Source organism: Vulpes lagopus, chromosome 16, assembly GCF_018345385.1.
Source record: "Vulpes lagopus strain Blue_001 chromosome 16, ASM1834538v1, whole genome shotgun sequence".
In the NCBI taxonomy this organism is placed as follows: Eukaryota; Metazoa; Chordata; class Mammalia; order Carnivora; family Canidae; genus Vulpes; species Vulpes lagopus.
Genome location: NC_054839.1, coordinates 833,257 through 853,904, shown reverse-complemented (window position 1 = coordinate 853,904; position 20,648 = coordinate 833,257). Strand labels below are relative to the sequence as shown.

General features: G+C 46.3%; 1 protein-coding gene across 1 annotated transcript in view; it reads left to right on the top strand.

Annotated features, from left to right (window-relative positions):
- Positions 1-20,648, top strand: part of CUL4A (cullin 4A) — a 43,231-nt gene that overhangs the window by 685 nt on the left and 21,898 nt on the right. The window contains exons 2-8 of the mRNA XM_041730901.1: positions 475-590; positions 8,730-8,833; positions 14,262-14,331; positions 15,528-15,601; positions 18,118-18,280; positions 18,695-18,784; positions 19,962-20,044. Coding sequence (XP_041586835.1) covers positions 475-590; positions 8,730-8,833; positions 14,262-14,331; positions 15,528-15,601; positions 18,118-18,280; positions 18,695-18,784; positions 19,962-20,044 — 700 coding nt within the window. The remainder of the gene's footprint in view (positions 1-474; positions 591-8,729; positions 8,834-14,261; positions 14,332-15,527; positions 15,602-18,117; positions 18,281-18,694; positions 18,785-19,961; positions 20,045-20,648) is intronic.

Sequence of the window (20,648 nt, the reverse complement as noted above, 5' to 3'; positions counted from 1 at the left end):
GCCGCCGGAAGTGCCGGGCCCGGGGGGGGGGAGGAGAAGAGGCGGGGGCGAGCAGGGGACGGGGGGGGTTCCCGGCCGCCGGAAGTGCCGGCGCTACGGAGAGGGAATCCCGGGGAGGGGGAGGGGGGAGCGGGGGTCCCGGGAAGGCGGGCGCCCCGGCCGCCGGAAGTGCCGGGCCCGGGGCCTGGGGAGCGGCGGAGAAGGGGGGTCCGGTCCCCGGAAGTGCTCTCCCTGCTCGGGGCGCGGCCCGGGGCCGAGCGGGAGCAGGAGCGGCCCCCGGGCTCGCGGGGCCGGAGCCCCGGCTGTGCCCCGGCTCCTGCGTCCACAGAGCGGGGGCCCGCACCGGCCGGGCTGCGCGCCGTCCCGGGACTGGGTCGTTGCGGGAAAGGAAGTGGGGGGGCTGCAAGCCCGTGGGCGGATCGTGGGCGTGGCGGGGGCGCCGAGCCTCACCCCCGCCCCCCGCCCCCCCCGCAGACAGACCGCGGCTGCCGGACAACTACACTCAGGACACCTGGCAGAAGCTCCACGAGGCGGTGAGAGCCATCCAGAGCAGCACCTCCATCAGGTACAACCTGGAGGAGCTGTACCAGGTGAGGCCGAGGCGGGGACCCTCCGCGGGGGCGCTCCCCCAGCCGTTGCGTTTCGTCCCCTCGGGCTCTTGCTGTGCTTCTGCTTGGTATCGCAGCTTTCCTTTATTTCCTGATTGTGGCAGTTAGGACACGAAAACGGGTTTTGTCATATTTAAAGATGTTCCATGTCCAACGTGATTGTGGAAAACGAGTATTACTCTACATATTCCATTTGTCAGCAGACGGGTTTTTCTGATAACTGATGTTCAGAGAATAGCATTCGTTAGTCCATTACCTACTACCGACATTTTCGATGACCGTAGGATACCTCCATTTCCATGAAGACATTGGAATTAAGATTTTTTGTCTGCCTGTTTGTTATAAGAATTATGGAGATTACAAAAAAGTGCAAACAAAAATTAAAACCACCTATACTCCCGCCACTCAAGGAAGACCACTGTTGACATTTTGGTGGACATACATCCCTTCTTTGTAATAACTTTGTATGAGTTTATATTTTTTGATCGACTTTTTGAGGCATAATTTGCATATAACCTGTACTTTAGTAACTTATATTGAGGTGTAAATACTGTTATCATGGTAACATATAGAATATTTACATCACTTCAAGGAGTTCTTTCTCCTGACCTGGTCCTGGCGGATCACTGATTTCCTTGCTGTTGGTCTATTGGACCAGTCTAAGTCTCATCAGTGGGACCTGTGTCCACCAGTTGTCTGCACCCAGTTCCAGTAGTTTGTTTCTTTGTTGCTGGGGAGTACAGCTATAGCCTTTCACCAGGATAACTGACAGTTTGCAGTTGGTAGGAATAAAGCTTTTCTGAACCTGAAGGAATAAGTCTCATGTGGACATGGGTAAATATCTAGAAGTAGTCTAAGGAAAGTGGACAGAGTCATAAGGAAAGTGGACATTTAACTTTAGGACATTTTCTGTTTTCAAAATGGCTATACCATCTTGTATCTGGGCAGCCGTATGTGAGAGCTCCATTTTTCTATGTTCTTGCTAACACTTGGTATTATCCAATTTTTTTTAGAAATTTTATTCACTTGAGTACACGTGTACTGGTCCTTTGTATTTCCGTATGAATTTTATGATCTGTTTGCCAATTTCTAAAAAAAATAGCCTACTAGCATTTTGATTAGGATTGTGTTAAATTCTAGATTAGTGTGGGGAACGTTGATGTCTTGATGGTACCAAGCGTGCCAACTGATGACACGGCACAGCTTTGTTTGCTTTCCCTTGATTTCTCAGTAAGGATTTCTGGTTCTGGTGTGTAGGTCTTGTACATCTTCTATGAAATACTCTTAAGCGTTTCATATGTTTGGTGGTATTATAAGCAGTAGTATAGTATAAGTTTTAATTTCTGGTTCTTGCTAGTATATAGAAATAGAAATTGTTTTTTATGTATCACTCTAGTACCCTGCTCTCTTGCTAACCTCGCTTCTAGTAGCTTTTTGTAGATTCCGTGGGATTTTCTACATAGACAATCACATCACCTATGAATAAAGGTGGTTTCACTTCTTTCTAGTCTGCATGCCTTTTATTTCCTGTCTTGTGTCCCTGCACTGTTCAGAACCTCCAGAACAGTGGGGAGTAGAAGTGGTAAACCCACACTCTCTTGTTTAGCTCCTGCTCCTAGTGGGAAAAGCCTTCGGTCCTTCATCATTGAATATGATGTTGAGTGTTGGGCACTTTTTTTGGTGGTGTTTTGTTTTGTTTTGTTTTCTAAAAATACCCATTTGTCAGGTTGAGGAAGCTCCTTTCCATTTCTAGTTTGCTGAGAAATTACCAGAAGTACCTGTTGGATTTTGATGATTTCTTTTATGACTGTTAAGATGATCATATGACTTTTGTTATTTTAGTTCTTTGCATTGTTTGACGTTTCAGTTGGTAAAACCATCCAGCAGTCCTTGGATAAATCTGACTTGCCTAGTGGTGTATGAATATTTTATGTACTGTTAGTTTCAGTTTGCTAACGTTTCGTGAATTTTTGCATTTGTGATCATAGAATAGTGCTGTCTTGTTTTCTTATAGTGTGTTTGTCTCAGAGTTGCAGATGTTTCCTCTTTTTCCTTTCTTATAAGGGTTTGTATGGAACTGGTGTTCTTTTTTCCTTAAACGTTTGAGAGAATTCCCAGTGAAGCCATCTTGGCTTTCTTAGTGGAGAGCTTGTGAACTGCACATATCTTTAGTGGCTAAAGAACTATTCAGGTCACTCATCTCTTCGGGTTCACTAATCTTCTGTGACGTCTGATCTGCCAGGACTGCCATCTGGTGAAATTCTCTCTGGTGCATTGGTTTTCTGTCCAGGTGCTCAATTTGAATGTTTTCTGTATCTTCCTTTGTCACTACATAATTTCCAAACATAGGGAATATACTTATGATAGTTGTTTTACTGTCAGTGCCAAGCCACTTTTGTCTGCTTTTTCTCCCCACTAAGGGTTGTGTGTTTTTTTCTTAACCCGTTGGATAATCTTTGATCATCAGACATTATGAATTTTGATTACTATGATAGGTATTTTTATATTTCTATAAATATTCTGAGCTTCATTACAGACAAATTATTTGGAAACAGTTTGATCTTTTAGAGTCTTGCTTTTAAGATTTGTTAGGACTAGGGCAGTATTTTGTCCAGGGTTAATCGCCCCATTGAGTGGGACAATCTTCTGAATGAGATTAGGTGCCTGATGTCTTGTGGAAATGTGCTATTTCAGGTTCTCTCTGGGCACTAGACACTGTTGTCTCTAAACTTTTTCGGTGGTTCTTTCCCTGGCCTTGACCGTTTCCTCACATATAGGTCAGTGCTCTGCTGAATCCTCAAGGGGCACCCACGAGGGCTCTTCCTCGTTCATCTCCAAGCTCCTGTCTAGATGCATCTCTCATCTCTTCCCTCTGGACCTTCATCTTGGAGACTTGAGCCTCAGTTCAAGGCACCTGCTCTGCAGCCTGGAAAGAGTGATGTAGGTAGTCATAGTGTTGGGGCTTGTTTCCCATCACCCAGAGATCTTTGTCTTCCATAGGCCAATGTGCAGTGTTTTGAAAACTGGTTTTTTGTTTTTGGGTTTGTTTTTTTTTTCTTTTTTTTTTTTTTTGGTTTTAAGATTTATTTATTTGAGAGACACCAAGAGAGCACAAGCAGGGGGAGGGGCAGAGGCAGAAGGAGAAGCAGACTCCCTACTGAGCAGGGAACCCAACTTGGGGCTAAGTCCCAGGACCTCAGGATCGTGACCTGAGCTGAAGGCAGACTCCACGTGCACTGTAGAGCCTGATGCTAGGCTCGATCTCACTCACAACCCTAAGATCATGACCTGAACCAAAATCAACAGTTGGATGCCTAACTGACTGAGCCACCCAGGCACCCCTCATATATTTTGAATGGTTTTTGGTTAATTCAGGCAGAAGAGCTAGTCTAGTCCCTTTATTTAATCTTGACCAGAAGCGGGAGTTTCATCAAATGTCTAAACTATCATAGGTTTTTAGTTTAATAAAAGATTATATCTTGCAGCTAGGGCTTATTATGCCCCTTTTCCTGGAGGTTTGACTATCTGGTATCAATTGCCCACGATTTTTCTTAGTAGAATGATTTTGCCATACCTGTTAGCCTGCAGGATGTCTTATGATGGTCACCATAGAAATTATTGTGAGGGCCCTGTGTGTGTGTCTTGAGACCCTGAGGGCTAGGGGTGCTTACCTCAGAAGGGCCCAGTGGGGGTCAGGTGATTGAGGAAGGGGCCTGGGAAGTGGCTCTTGTCCACTCATGGGGACTCACCCAGCAGAGTTCAAGGACAGGACTATGCAGTCAACAGCTCAGATCTTTTGGAAACAAATGGGATAGAAATAGTAAGTGACGTCATTGCATAGTTACTGACTGCTTGCTTTATCCTGATCTGTGATAAAGTATGCTGTGCTTTTGACTCGTTTCAAAGTAAAGTCTTAAGTTTTTGCTCAGGTGCTGTGGTATATGCTTTGCCAAAGAATCTTGCCTGAAAGCAGCAATTTTTTTTTAGCAAAGTGCAAAAGTGTTTTGAGGGTTTTGTTTGTTTTTTGTTTTTTTGAGAAAGTTTTCAGGGTAGTTTGATGTTGATTAGTCTTCCCATCTCCCCATCACAGTGTCCCTTACCTGTTTGGACACTGCAGGAGGCCTGCCTGGAGCTTCAGTGTGTCCATGACAGTCCACCTGTGTTTTCTCTGTTACTCTGTTTTTATTTAGTGGAGAGGGAGGTTCAAAGTGTGCTGATGAGAAAGTCTTCACAAACACACACATACACACCACCCGCAGTCACTCTCTCATGGTGCTGGTGCTGGGAGGAGAATATTTTGAGTGCACAGATCTCTTCAGTCTGTTTTTACAAACCCAGATTTGTACCTATAATCACTTCCTGTGGAAGAAAGGTCCTCTCTCATGTCTCCTGTCTATACATTGTAGTCCCACTTGTCAGCATAATGAGACAACAGAAAGCTGAAGGCTGCATTTTCAAGAAGGGTTAAGTGTTGATTTCAGGCAGTTTTGATGCCCAGAAACAGAACTGTCATGGGGGACTTGATGTTCTGAGGATGGCCATACTGATGTCTCTGAAATCCTCCTGCCTGGTGATAATTTAGTGAAGGAAGATGTGGACTTAGGTGTTGAATGCGTTAATAGGGTGGCTTAAATGGATGAGACAGAGTGAAAAAGCCTGGAGAGTAGTAGACACAGAGAAACACATTATTTTATGGGCCAATTTGAGAATGAAACAAATTGGGCAGCCTGAGTGGCTCAGCGGTTTAGTGCTGCCTTCAGCCCAGGGTGTGATCCTGGGAACCCAGGATCGAGTCCCGCGTTGGGCTCCCTGCATGGAGCCTGCTTCTCCCTCTGCCTGTGTCTCTGCCTCTCTCTCTCTCTCTCTCTCTCTCTCTCTCGAATAAATAAGTAAAATCTTTAAGAAAAAAAAGAATGAAACAAATCAACAGTAAACTCAGTACCTAAGTTATTCAAAAACAGGAGAACATGCAAACTCAAATCTGTGCAGCTTAGTAGAAAGGACTGCGTAAGTCAGTGGTCCCAGCACTCAGTAGGATCAGTCGTTTCAGTAGGTCATTTACTTGTAACATCTGTGGCAGGGAGTCTGCTGTGCAATCAGGGTTGGTAGATACTGCACGCCCTTGGCACTCACTTTCCTGGAAGCCTCGTTCCTGGGTGACTTCCCTCTCATACTGTATCTCCTCACTCAGATCCGGGGTCTGATTGGATTGTGATGTTCTTTACCCATTTCTTGTAGGTAGGAACCTGGTGGTATAGAGCCCCAGCAGTGCCTTCTTCCCAGGTGGTGGGCCCATCACCCCTCAGTGGGCCTGCCATCGAGTAGAGGCCATGTTCTAGATGGGTTATTCCGAACATGGGGCTGCCACCACTGCTGCCTGCCACTCTGGGCCATGTGTCAGGAGAGCAGGGTGCCAGTCCAGCTGTAAAGTGGGTCCTGCCATTGGGCCCTGGCTGGTGCACCTTTCTTTGTAGGGGTTGGCCTCGGGCGGTGATTTTCCCTTCATCTACAGAAATAGTTCTTAGTGCCAGCCTGGTTTTCTCCTTTATGATTTCTTGCGCTGTGGCACCTTTTACTCCTTGTTCCCTCTGATCAGCTTTGGCTCTCAAGACCTTTACGTGGAACAGATCATCTTCCAGAACCTTGTGCCCTGTTTCCTTGGTGTGGTGCTTCCTCCCCACCCCACAGTTCATTCTAACATCCTGTTGGGTATCCCACCCCCGAGGGACAAGTGCACTCAGGATCCAGGGCTTGGTCCTGCAAATGACAGGCATCTGACACTGCCCTGCTTATTTGTCCTGACACAGCCAGGAAGGCTTGGGTGTGGAGGCCTGGCGGGCTTAGATTAGAGAGCTGGCTGTGGGCGGTTCAGATGAGCAGCTTCCACGTGGCTAAGTGGCAGCCAGGGAAACGACTTCATCCTCACACAGGTACTGCTTGCCTACCTCTAATCACTGGATTAGTCAAATTCCTTCTCTGCTAGGACTCTTAAACTACGAGCAGGAGTGGCACCATCCCCGGACAGGTCAGATTCAATAGTTGATATGCCAGAGAAGGCATTTCTGAATCCCAAACAGGACTCAATCCCCAAACTTGCTTTGGGGAGGGGGACTTGTATGTGGTAGTGCTGCTGTAACTGACAGAAGCATGTGCCAGGGTCCCTGAGCAAGCAAGGCCGCCCTCTGCCTGGTGCCTGTAATATGAAGACACCAGCAGTGACTCAGCAGAAGACTCAGAGAAGGGACAGCACCCACAGCAAACCTGGCTGCTCCTGGGCTTGCCTAGTGGTTTTAAGAGGCCCCCAGATTCTCAGTTTTAGGTAAAAAATAGATCTGCTTCAAGTACACAGTATGTCCAAATAGGACATAGAGGAGAAACTGTTACACAATCAACAATGACAGCATGTCACAACTGGGGAAAGATTGTTTTGAGGACATTGACTCCTGGTTCAGGAATTAGAGCATTCAGAGTGCTTCCTTCTGTGAGATGTCCTATGAAGGACATACTAAGTTTATCCTGATTTTTTTTTTTTTAATTTTTTTTTTTTAATTTTTTTTTTTTTTAATTTTATTTATTTATGATAGGCACACAGTGAGAGAGAGAGAGAAGCAGAGACACAGGCAGAGGGAGAAGCAGGCTCCATGCACTGGGAGCCCGACGTGGGATTCGATCCTGGGTCTCCAGGATCGCGCCCCGGGCGAAAGGCAGGCGCCAAACCGCTGCGCCACCCAGGGATCCCAGTTTATCCTGATTTTTACAAAGAAAATAAGTTTTCTTCATGTATCACATTAAAAAACATTTCCTGATCATTATGTGTGTGGGATTGTCATCGGGTTATCATAGGTTTTTTTAAGAAAGAAAGGATAGATCTTTGACTTAATTATGAAGACAGGACTACAAAGTAAAGGAATTATAGAGTTTGAGAAAGAAATCGGGATTTAAACACAGCGTAGATGAGCCCTATTTCTATAGCAAAACAAAATGTAGGGGAAAGGTACTACTGTGGTGGTGTTATACTGATGGTAAACCTGCTAAAACACAAGTTGTAATTTTTAATCTCATCCTTTCCTGAGCCTTTTGTAAACATGTGTATGTTTTATAGGGTAGTGATTACTGTATTTAACTCAGATTAATATATAGTAACTTTTAAGTATAAGGACTATTAATACTTTTAAGGGTTATTACCATAAATAGTTTTATAAAAATTTAAGTTATCTTTATTTTCTCAGGAATATAGTGTGAGTTAAATTCAAATACTAAAAGGTTTCCAGGCCATGTATCCCCCATATTTTTTTAAATGATTCAAAACTAGTCAGTAGAAAAACCTACATTTGTTTTTAGTATCTCGTTTGGATTGAATGAGTTGCTGGTTTTGTACATGAAATTTGGAAAGAAATTTGTTAGAATTGGTGAAAATATATAAATATTTTTTGATGTGGATAAAAATATTTTAAGAAAAATGTTTAAGAAAAACTTGTTTCTTGATAAATTTAAGATAAACTTAATTACACATGTAGCCTGAAGAAAAATAAATAGGAAAGAATACAACTTACCTGTGTCACCTTGGCATTCGCAATTTTTCCTTGGCTGGCTGTGGGCAGAAACTGGGGAGCAGCCCTGCTGCTCCCCCACCTGTTTAGAAGGTGGTCACTGAGGGTCAGGGGCAGGGATTTCATGCTCGGGCTGCATGTTATAATCATCAAGGGAAACTCTTAACACCCTTCCTGCGTCTCCACCTCTGAAAAATGAATGGGAACATCCACATTAGTTTCGGAGTCCCCAGGTGACTGTGGCATGTGGCCAGGTTGAGAGATTAGAGAGATTGCTGCATTGTAGATGCTCACATGTGCCTCCACACCACGTGGCTGTCATGACTGTCATAGGTGTGCTGTCAAGTCCGTGTTCGACTCCACTGTTCTTCCCATCCTCCCAAACCCTGATCCTGGGGGTCAGACAATAATCACCTCAAACTTAAGGTAACTGTTTGTAGGTTACATAGGTATGGCAGAGGAGGGGTGCCTCTGTGATGATTGTGATTTTAACTGTGTATACACACACGTCTTTCTAAAGAACTAATTTGTTGTTCATGGTGAATAATTCACTTGTTCCTTTTGTTTTTAGGCTGTTGAAAATCTCTGTTCTCACAAAGTTTCCCCAACACTCTACAAACAGCTGCGCCAGGTCTGTGAAGATCATGTCCAAGCACAGATCCTTCAGTTCAGAGAATATCCTTTTTTTTTTTTGGCTTATAAGTTTCTATTGGTTACATAAATCCTTTGAGAATGAACATTAATAGGATAAAGAACTAATGGGTATCCTTAAAACTAAAACAACAGCTTTCAAAATGCCCATTTATTTATAGAACAAAGCCTAACATTTGTTTCATATGACCTAGTATAAGAATTTTTTTTAAGTGGAATTTTTACTTTTTAAATCACTTATTTGATTAAAAGAGTGTCCATTTATTGAATCTGGTTCCAGTATTTAGGAAAAGTTGTGAAAAGTGTCTTAATTTTATTCTGTCACCCTTGTGTCTTGTAAAAAACCATCTCTATTTATTTTCTTTGATGTGTAACAAATGCCTACTGACTTGGCTGCGTAAACCAGCATCCACTGTAGGCTCGGCCATGTGGTTAGGGAGTCCTGGCTCAGGGTCTAGCCGGCAGCACAGGACCAGCCAACCGGGGTCTTGCCACAGGGATGGCAGAGCAGCTCTTCCTCCATTGCTCTCAGCCCCCAGAGGCTGCCCTTGACTTCTTGCAGTGAGGCCTCTTCTTGGGCAACATGGTTATTATTATTATTTTTTAAGATTTTTATTTATTCATGAGATGAGAAACGGAGAGAGGCAGAGACACAGGCAGAGGGAGAAGCAGGCTCCATGCAGGGAGCCTGACGTGGGACTTGATCCCAGGTCTCCAGGATCATGCCCTGGGCTGAAGGCGGCGCTAAACCACTGAACCACCCGGGCTGCCCCGGCAACATGGTTATTTGCTTCTTCTAAGTGAACTGGAGGAGGACCCTCTCTGCTGAGATGCTCTTCTATGATGGAACGCTTGTGTTCACAGGGTTGAGGGAGGGAGTTATTGGCGAGGGCACCTTATGGTATGGCCAGGACACCCTTTAGGGCCAGTGTCTGTCAGGGAAACAGAGCTCCTTAGATCCTGCAGTCCTATGCCATCTGGCTTCAGCCTGCCTCTCCAGCCTTCCCATTATTATGGCGTCCGCTGCCCCAGGGTGGGAACTAAAAAGTGAGTTTAAGATTGCAGGCTGAGTCTCTTTCTTCATTTGTGGAATTAGGTAGTTGGAGCCTTTTGATTTAAGACTTTTTTTTCTAGCTGAAGGAATCTTTTCTGTTCTGTTACCCTCAGCTTGAGAAATGGAACCATTCAGAGCTTGTTGAAATCCCTTGGGGCAGCCGCACCATCTTTGCTGCCTAGTATCAAGGCCCTGGATTACGGCCCTGTGGCCTAGAGCAAGGGGTCTCCCCATAAATGGGTGAGCAGAGTCCACTGTGATTCTATTGAATCGGTGTCTGTAACTATGGCTCTACAGTATTTTCCGGCAGAGCTCTGCCCTTTGGGATGCTGTTGGACCTTTGGAAGAGAGCCAGCTTGTACCACGTCTCCAGTGCACCCCTTCTGCCTCAGTGCCACAGCTCAGGAGTCCCAGTCAGGATGCTGGCATCTGAAGAGTAGTCTGACTTCCAGGCTTCCAGGAGGTTGCCAGCAGTCCCCCCAGTTCTCGTTCCCAGACAGGCACGTGTAAGGGTAAGCTGATGTGATTATTCTTCGTGTGGTTGTCCCAGCGTACTCAGAGACAACTTCTTGACAACTTGGTAAGATTGTCTTCCTGCCAGTTAATCCTACCTTGTGGATTACACGAATGCGTTTGTAAATTCACTTATTCAGCAGGTACTTACTCCCTGTCTAGACCCTACCAGACATGCCTCCTCTGCCCTCCAGATTGTCACAGTCCTGTGACAATGGCAGGGGGCATGGCGCATGTCCTCAATGCCATGATAAACCATGGTTATGGAAATGACGATGTATCTCATCAAAGAAAAAAAAGATAAAAAGACACTCTCTTATGTCTTTATTAGGGAGATAGGAAGCAGCTGAAGCAGAACTTCCTGGAGGAGATAATGCCCCATGGCATTAGAGAGGATGGGTAGGGTGTAGCCGGCCAGAGAGGGAGTGAGCTTGTGAAAACCTGGAGCTGCGGGGTTTGGCATGGCTGGAACCTGGGAGAACTTCTAGAGTTTGAGACCGTAATTCTGAGTCACAGCTTGGATTTGAACCTTTGTGTGTACCCTGAAGGGTTTGGGCCTCAATCTGCAAGCATCTGTGAGCCCTCACAGGTTTGGAGTGAGAATCCAGTGCAGTTCGATTGTGCTTGGCAGTGCCTTGGGAAGAATGAGACAAGGGACAAGGGAGGCCAGAGGCAGCGCTCTTTAGCCAGTGTGTAGTACGTTCCCGGTAAGGCCGAGGCCCTGACAGCATAGAGGAGTACAGGAAGCTTCTGGACGTTGAGAGTTTAAACCCTGGGAGGACTGTTGGGAACACAGAGGTACGTGTTTATGAAACATGGTGGGGACCAGGCAGCCAGTCTGTGCAGAGGGGATGCTGTGCCCTGTGGGAGGGATGGGTGATAAGGGGACACTTGGCAGGAATATTCCAGGGTAAGCATGTTCGAGTTTCCTTTGTCCCTGGGGTGTTCTTGTATTTCGTGTTCGGCTCCTTTCTAAGATTCCAGGACTACTCCCTCCTACATCCTGACTGTGTGCTGTTCTTGAGGCCAATGGGAAGGGTGCTCAGGTAGACCGTGGGCTCCTTGGGGACCAAATCTTAGGGTACTGAATCTATTCCCCTGTTCACATGTTTGATGAATTCCACACTTACCTGTTCCTTCAAAATAAGTTACCTCCTAGTGGAGATAGACTTTTCCCCCAAACCGAGGCTATTCCTGCACACCCACACCTCTGCCAGAAGCATCGTGTGCTATACCAGGTGTCACATGATGCAGAGGAGACTTGCTCTGCACCTGGGTTCAGCTCATGAGTGCCTCTTCCTAAATGGCAAACCAGAGTCTCTTCAGAATGGAAGCCTGCAAGTAAACTGCACACAGAATTTACTCTTTCCTCCCCTGATGGAGCTTTGTAGCATTACAGCTTTGGTTAGCTGCAAAAGGGCTAGCTGGCTCCTGTGGGGCATCCATGCTGGCCTCACAGAAACATCGCAGGCCACAGAGCAGAAAGATGCATCGAAGAACAGCAGCTTTTGCTCTTGGAGGTACCTGGCAGCTTCACAATTTCCTGTCTTCCTACCCCACAGATGATAGCAGGCTTTGGATGTCTTTATGAAGACCCTCTGTGCTCACAGTTATGGTGTGTAGTCATTGTGCAGAGTCCTTGCTGGCAGGGGGCTGTGTGTGCTCTCCCAGTACCGGCTTTGTTGGCCAGAAGGCCCCAGGCTGCAGAGCTGTTATGCAGCCCCAAGTTGGTGCTACGGTTCAGAGGCAAATATGGTGGGCTTCATGGAGGCAAGAATTAAATAGCTTAAACTGTGAGCCTTGGTCACTATTATGAGGGAAAATGTCCTTCTCTGCCATCACAGGGAGACCTAATTTGGGTGAGGGCTGTCAGTGATGGCAGCCCCTACCATTCTGTGCAATGGGATAGTTGTCCTGCTCTGTCTCCTGCTGTGGGGGCTGCTCAGCTGCCATGCTCACTGGATTAGGAGCAGAATAACCTGCTTTAGGAAACATGGACACAAATAGAGGCTGTCACTTCTCTACTGCAGTGGAAGCACCGTCTTTCTGGTTTCTTACTCTGTTTGTTTAATCTTTGTGATCATACGTATGTGTAGTTGTTTCCATGGTGTATTACCATTTTGCCACTGTGTATTTGTTTGCTGTTTGAAGACGTGTCTGTGACTCCTCTCAGTAGATTGCTTGAACCCTCACCTGGGTCTGGCCCTTCTCCAGGCAGAAGGGGACAGTATTGGGATCCTGTGAAGAGCAAGCCCTGGACAAGCTTTCAGCACCGCTGTGTTATATGCCCCGATGGTGCTCATGTGAGGCTCTAGATTTAGATACGTAGAGGGCTGAAGCTCAGTGCCTGCCACCCAATTTGGACCAGCTGACCACCCCATACTGTTTTCTGTGGGAAATGGCCAGAAGTTACTGACTGCACCCAACTATTTAAGGAGAAGCATCTCTCATTAGTGAGCCCTGCACGTAGGACCTTTGTCTCCCCAGGAAACCCTGCACTGGGCAGAGCGCTGCCTGCTTAGCTTTAGCACCTGGGCTGCCCAGTGCCATCAGATTGGCTGGTGTGTATCTCACCCTGAGCAGCTTCACCATCTGACAGCTTGGCCCCAGCTGGTGCAAACCGCCCATGGAGACTTGCCAGGGTGCGGGCCACACGGTAAGTAGCTTGTGCCCGGCACTGGGTACCAGAGCTGCTGCGTCCTTGCTGCTGTGATGCCTGTGTAGATGTGGTTGTGATTCCTCCTGTGATTTATCAGACTATCTACATAAGGTTCTAACATCATAGACCATTGAGCAACTGTAAAATAGTTCTTCTAAAATAGTGTGTCAACCACTGAACTCTAGTAGGCCTTTGCTAGGACTTACTGTGTTTTATTAGCAAAGCCTCAAGAGAAAAGTATGTTGTTTGGCCAGGGCCACTGTGGTTGTGGGCAGCTAGCCTTATTAATGTGACAAGGAAGCAGGTGTGCTGCTTAGTCCCCCCATGGCTCTCCTGACCTTCTGTCCCCTCCTCAGAGTCCTGGCTGTGTCCCACCCTCCACAGACCTCCCTGCTGCCTGAAGACTCCGGTGCCTGTCTGATTTTACATGTCACATGCTGGCCATGGGCCTTTTCTCCTCCATGCTGTGGATTTTATGTCTAACCTCACACCCACTCTGAGGAGACTGAGGCCAAGGGAATCTTATCACTGGCCCAGGGTTCTAGAGCTAGGGCGACAGGGACCAAAGCTGAGGAAACCTGAGCAGCTGCATTCTCTGCACAGAGGGCGCGGCATCTACATCACACAGCTGGGAAGACTGAGGAACACACACATGAAGAGTGCTTTGTCAGCCAGGAAACAGTGTGCAGACACCTGTGAGCATGGCTAAGCATACCTGTGAAGGCCGTGCTCCAGGCATTGGGCTGTGGTTTGCTCTAGGAGTCCAAAAGGGTTTCTTTTTTCTATAAGCAGTATTTTGAGCCTTTTTAAAAAAAAAAAAAAAATTCAGTTATCAAGCTGAGAGTGTTTCTGGTTTGGTGCATGAATGAGATTTCCCATCAGTTTTCACTGTGGCCCGAAACTAAAGTTCAACGTCAGCCCCTCCCTCCAGCTGCCAGCCCCCTGGTGCTGTTAACAGTTGGCCTGCTTCCTCAGCACTCTGCCCCCTCTGCGGGAGAGAATGCTAGGTGCAACCACCCAGACCCACGAAGCCTGTGACCTGGGCCTTAGCTCAGCCAGCAGAGCTCTGCAGGGGATGCGGCCAGATTCATCACAAATGCAGGATGTGGGTCCTCTGGCAGCTGAAGGAGAGGCAGCATTCTGTGTCAGGAGTGGCAGTTAAAGGGGTGAAAGTACAGGAATTAAATCAGCCAGCGTCTGTCGACTTTTCCTTAGCAGATCTGCACAGACTCACTAGATAGTGTTTTATTTTTAAAGAAGATTAACACATGCTGGCAAGATCATTGCAGACAAATGGTAAGTGTCTTGATTCTTTTCTGCGAACCCTAGTCTTAGATATGATGTGCTGTTCTGGAGCCCTCATTGGCCCTGCTCTGGTGTCTGGTCTCCCCTACATACGTCCTCTTGGTCCTTTTCACCCTCTGGTGTAGCTGAGCAGAAGGGAGGTGGAGTGGCTGGGAGAGTGTGCCCCTTTTCATCCAGACATCTTTCTATTTTCTTTTTAATCAAAGCATAGCCTCATCCACCTTTCCTTACCCACTTATGGTCAGTGTAGGCCAGACCATGGGCTGAGATAGGGAAGGTCTGTCTAGGGTCAAATGCTGCCATCCACCTCAACATAAGTGAACAAAAGAGCAGAGCAAAGTAGCATATGAATGCTGCATTTCTGGATTGGGACTGGCTGCTAACTTGACCTTCAAACCAACTGACATCTGGTACTTGAGCTAATTCTTGAATGGGTCTCTAAAGTTGTCCTCAATCCCAGTTTCTGCCTGGCAGCCAAGCCTGACTTCCAAGTTTTTACTGTAACTGGACAACCAAAGTCTTAGACTTTGTAGAGGTATTGATTCAAAGTATGACATTTTAGTGGGGCCTGAAGGCTAGTGAAAGAAAACATGGTATCAGTAGCTTTGCTAAATAGGTGGAATTCTTTTGTTTCCTAATTGAGGTAAATAGGAGACAATGAAAGAGCCTCTTTTCTGGATCAGGTACCTGGTAGATGGACAGAATAGATGACCATCTATTGGAAGACTTTTTGTTCACAAGTCTGGTAGCTTCCATGAGAGGAGACTCACAGGTGGCTGGTCATCCTGTGTCCTCCACGCTCTGCTTACAAAGGAGAGTCAAACACATGGCCAAGAGCCTCGTGCCAACATAACAAAATTTAATTGTTTACAAAGATTAAAGCATCTATTTAGGCCCATGAGATTTACCACATCAGTCAGGAGATAACCAGATTTCAAAGGTATACTTTAGGTTATTAAATAGTTTAAAATCCCTCTAATCAGATTTTCTGGATAAAAGCGGTAAAAGTCAAACATCAAAGGAACACTTAAATTTTGGGAAAAAAATGAATCATGAAGGCATTGGTGGGGAGCATCATGAGGAAACAGTAGTTGTCGGATTTGAAACAGCTACCGTAGTTACGGTCTAGAAGGCCTGATGTTGATTAGTTAGTAGGTTACATAAATAAATGCTTTTCTGATTGCCAGATCATGATCAGAAGTATTTTCCTGTTTTTGGATCGCACTTACGTACTTCAGAATTCCATGCTTCCTTCTATCTGGTGAGTGTCCTAGTTAGTAGAGCTGACTACTAGGTCTGCTGCCCTTTGTCTGTGGTCCTTTATGTTAGCCAAAATCACCAGCGCACATATCCAGACCCAGGTGGACTTTATTAGCCCTGGAGGCAGAGCCGGGGCATGCCACACACAGATGCCCCTTTGCGCACACTGGCCAGCTTGCACTGAGCATCACAGTGGAGGTGGTGGGCAAGCATGGCAGCTTTGTGGGGAGGCCCATTTTTGTAATTGGGCCATCCAGAGCCAACAGCATGCTGCTCACCTTTGCTGGGGGAGGAGAGGCCAAGGCACTCAGTTGCCCTCTAGCAGCTGGTTCCAACCAGTGCTCACGTGAAGCTCTGAGGAAGACGGAGACTGGTAAGGTCATGACCAGGAGTCCTGAAGCCCCCCACGCCTCCCCATCCTGCTGACCAACCGCAGAGACCTCCTTTCAGTATGCCCATGTATCGTGTGACATCTTTCAGGAATGGTGTGAATTAGGAACTCACCATGCTATGTGCACTCTACCTGCCTGCTGCTGCCTCTGCAAGGCCCTGCCTCACCTGATAAGACTTATCCCTCATGTCATCTCTGGGCTCCTCCCGGGCTCTGTTGATATAGAATTTCATTCTCCCAATTCCTTTAAACCCAAGTTCTTTAAAAAGTGGCTTGCTTTTACAGTTTCCTTAGCAAATGTTCTGTCTGAACTAAGGCATGAAAGTGCTCTTCCTAAGATGTTGGTGAGCCCTGGTTACCAGATGCCACAGATACTTCATCTGTATTTTCTATTACCCGGCTGTGCCGCTCTGGACATTCCTTCCTGAGAGTCTCCCCTTCCTTAGTAGCACATCCCCCTGCTCCTCCTTGCTCTCTGGACTCCTGTATGTGTTGTGCTAGATGCACAAATGCACCTGCAGCCAGCTGGCCTGGCACAGAGGGTGGCCTTTGTTCAAAGAAACGATAAGCATGCTGTAACTGGGGACAACAGTGAATTGCAGTGCTGCTAGTCTGTGGCTGGCACCATTCTAGGAGGTTTAGCACCTACCGGTTTACCGAGTCTGCAGTACAGCTCTAGAGGGGATGACCGTTTTCTCCGTTTTACAGATGGAGAAACTGAGGCAGAGTTCCGTAATTTGCTGTTCACAGGTTGTTGGGCTGCCCAGTCTGAACAGTTCATAAACAGAGCTCCTAATGTAACCTGTCATAGAAACCATAAACACCACTTAGAGCGTAGACAATACTGGCCTCAGGCAGAAAAGAGGAGCAGGATGGTGCAGCCCGATGAGACTCAGCACTAGTGCGTGAGGAACACCCCAGGCAGCACAGGGTGGGAGTCAGCCATAGCCCAGGCCTGCACTTCACTGAATGAGCAGGAATGCTGAGGTAGAAAGAGGTGGTAGTAGAGAAAAGGAAGTAGTACATTCAAAGTACTGCTTGTGTGGAAATGGGAGCTGCCCAGGGCGAGCTGTTTGTGGGGGAGGGCAGGGACACGAGCCCGAGGGACATCCTGATGGCCAGTGGTGGGGAGCGGTGATATTTAGATTTTAGAAAGAAGAATCTAGCAACAGTATAGCAGATGGATTGGAGTGGACAGTGAACGCTTCATACACACCACATGGGCTACCTGCCTGGCCTGGTGTGGAAGGGCTTTACAGGTGTAAGATGGCATGTGTCCTGCCATTTACAGTTAAGGAAGCATGGGCAGGAACTCAGAGGCACTTCAACCAAAGGGTGTGGGCAGAATTCAGATCCAGGCAGCCGGCCTGAGCCTGCGTGGCTGGCCCATGCATTTGGCTGATGTGTCATTGGAGTGTGCAGAATGCCCAGGCCTGCAGCTCCTACAGGGAATAGGAAAGGCCTACTGTGGTATATGTTGTAGGAGGGCAGGGTTCATCACAGACAGGGTTCCCAGAACCCACGCTCACCTGCATACTGCTTGCCACAAGAGATGCTTGGGCAGCTGAGTTTTGTCTGCCTACTCAGTATTTGGTCCTAAGAGACTTGTGGAGGCATTTGAACAGAGCACATACCTATTATTACCCCGTGGTTTCTGTGCACATTAATCAACAGCTGTATGTCCTCTGGAACTCTTCAGGCAACAAGCCAAGGGAGGATGACGGACTCCTCAAGTCATATTTCATATTCCGTTCACCAGTGGAAAGGACCACATAGAGGAGAGGACCAGGTGCCGGGGTAGGGACCAGAGATAGAAAAGGAAAGGACTGGGGGCTAGGCTAGGTGGGTGGAGATGCCTAAGTCCCACCTCTGGAAGAAGGGTGTGAACCCCAGCATCTGCGAGACGGATGTGCTTCTTGGTGGCATGCCTGACCCACCCCAGGAAGCACCGAGCACTGCAGATTGGCCAAAAATGGAAAACACAACAAAGGAATACTTGACACATAGGTTTAGAGAGTTAGCAGATCAATGGTTTTGGGATGTAGTCAACAGTGTAACTTGTAGCTTTAGCTAGAACTTCTAAAAAGTAAAACTGAAATATAGTTTTGTTTTTACTGTTTGTACAGGGATATGGGATTGGAACTTTTTAGAAACCATATCATTAGTGATAAAATGGTTCAAAGCAAAAGCATTGACGGAATTCTGCTATTAATTGAACGAGAAAGAAATGGTGAAGCAGTGGATCGTAGTTTATTGAGAAGTCTGCTGAGTATGCTGTCCGACCTTCAGGTAATGCCTCCTGCCCTAAACGTTATCAGTAATTCCTAATAGTCCATAAGAAGAAAGAACTTGGATCCTTGCTTAATTACTTACACCAAAATAAGTGGATGTATGAAAGACTTAAATGCAAAATACGACCTCAAAAAATGTTGAATACGTTCAGGGGGAATGACTTTCCAGCTAGTGCTACATTAGGAGCCACAAAGGAAAGAGCTCTTAAGACATAGACCCGGAGCTCCTGGGAGGGGATGAGGGCCTACAGCACTCACAGGAAAGCATCAGGTTTCCTGCCCTGGCCTCTGGGGGAGGGGCGTGTCCGGGCAGGTCACTGCAGCTGGGATCCCTGGAAATCATTGATGTATCAGCACATTTTTAGGCCTGTTTTTGTACTATAACTGATCAATAACTTTGTTCATTTTTTAGGTATATAAAGATTCATTTGAACTGAAATTTTTGGAAGAAACTAATTGTTTATATGCTGCAGAAGGCCAGAGATTAATGCAAGAAAGAGAGGTGAGACAAGGAAGTACTTCTGAATCACTTTATTTCTTAATAGGTGTGCATTTAAGTGTAATTTCTAAAAATCTGTCTTTCCATGTAAACATTTTATTAGAAATTTTCTGAAAGCCACAATCTAGCTGAAATTCTCAATGACAAACGTCATTCTTACTACAGTCAAGATTTAACTTCTTTCTTTTAACTTAGAAAATGTTATTTCTGTGTGTTGTTCTCCCCCCCCCCTTGCCCCCCAGTGTAAAAAAAAAAAAAAGCCAATAAGGTAGCTTCTAAAATGTGTAAAGTAGCTCCAGTTGAAGCAAGAGGATAGAAGGTAACTCTCAGATAGGGAAGACAGACACACCCCAAACCTTCCATCTGTGTGAGGCATTGAAAACTATCCAGGAAACCACGTGAAAAAAAAAAAAAAAAACATGAAATAGTAAGATGAACCCAAAATCTTGGTAACCGGTTCCAGAAGTTAATGAGCAGGGACTGGAGGAAGTTCCTCGTACCCTTTCTCCCCCAGGCACTCCCATCATTGTACAGGATGGACCAACTGTTGCTTCTGCCATCCTGGTTTTAGAGAGGGAGTACCCAGCTCTGCTCCACCGCTAGGTCAGAAGGCCGAAGACCCATGTCCTGGGGCCTTTCCTGTGTCAGGGGACAGCAGGGATGCCCTTTGCCCCTGGAAACAGTGCATTTTGAGATCTGCATCTGTGCTGTTGGGTGTCCTGAAATGAACATTGCAGTCTTACAATTAGTGTTTGCTGCCTCTGCTCATTGTGGGCCAGGGGATGCTGTTAGGCCTGCACCCTCTAACCCAGGTGCTCCTAGGGCTTTGGTGATGGGAGGGACCCATGGCGCTGTCCCTAGAGCTTCCCTGTGAGCAGGGCACACCAGTCCAGTGCTGCCCTATCCCTCATTCTAGAGGTCAGTTTGATCTCCAGAATTGAGTTTAAGGAAAGCTGCTTCTACTTATCCTGCCTCTCCCCCAAAACACTTCCCAGTTACCTTTCCCCCACTAATCTGTCTTAATACTTGGCTTGAGTGTATACTCTGCTTTCCTTTTTTAAATTTTTATAAGGACAATAATGTTTCAGCTTCTTGGGTAACATCAAGAATCTTTGTTACTTTAAAAAAAAAAAAAAAAAGGATCTTTGTTACTGACGTGCTTAAATGTTGTGTTTGGAAGGTTCCAGAATATCTTAACCATGTAAGTAAGCGTTTAGAGGAAGAAGGAGACCGAGTAATCACGTATTTAGACCACAGCACACAGTGAGTACTATATGTTTACTTAGTTATTACAATTTGACCATAATGAACCAAAGGGCTGATGATTGAAATAGATGGTATCTTTGTAGACTCATTCACTACCATCTGAGAGTATTTGTGTTGTTAGCACATTTTACTTATGTTATTTGTGATCATTTAGCACTTGTGAGTTACAACAATGCTCTGTTGTGAGGTACCGCCCAAGAGGAGTGCTTCAGGCTGAGATGCTCAGTATCTTTGGCTTTAGAGGCAGGGATTCTATTCACATTGATGGGGTATCATTGAATATTGGGAAATTGGATCGTTAACTTTTCGTTAGACATCTAAGATAGCTGTAGTTTTTATCTGTGGTACTAAGTCATGTTATTTTCTCTTTCCATCCAGTTTTTTTTTCTCTAAGCCTGAGGATGAGGAGGAAGAGTAGCTGGGGAAAAGTAAAAAGGGAAAATTGTAGGACTGTTTCTCACTGTGCACGTAACATTTGTTCAAATGAGGAGGGGTGGGGTAAGAACAGATGGAAGGATGAAATGTGCAAAACTTACGGGATGAAAGGGGCAGAGTCACGGCACTTTGAGAATGCAGGTCGTGAGAGGAAAGATGGATTTAG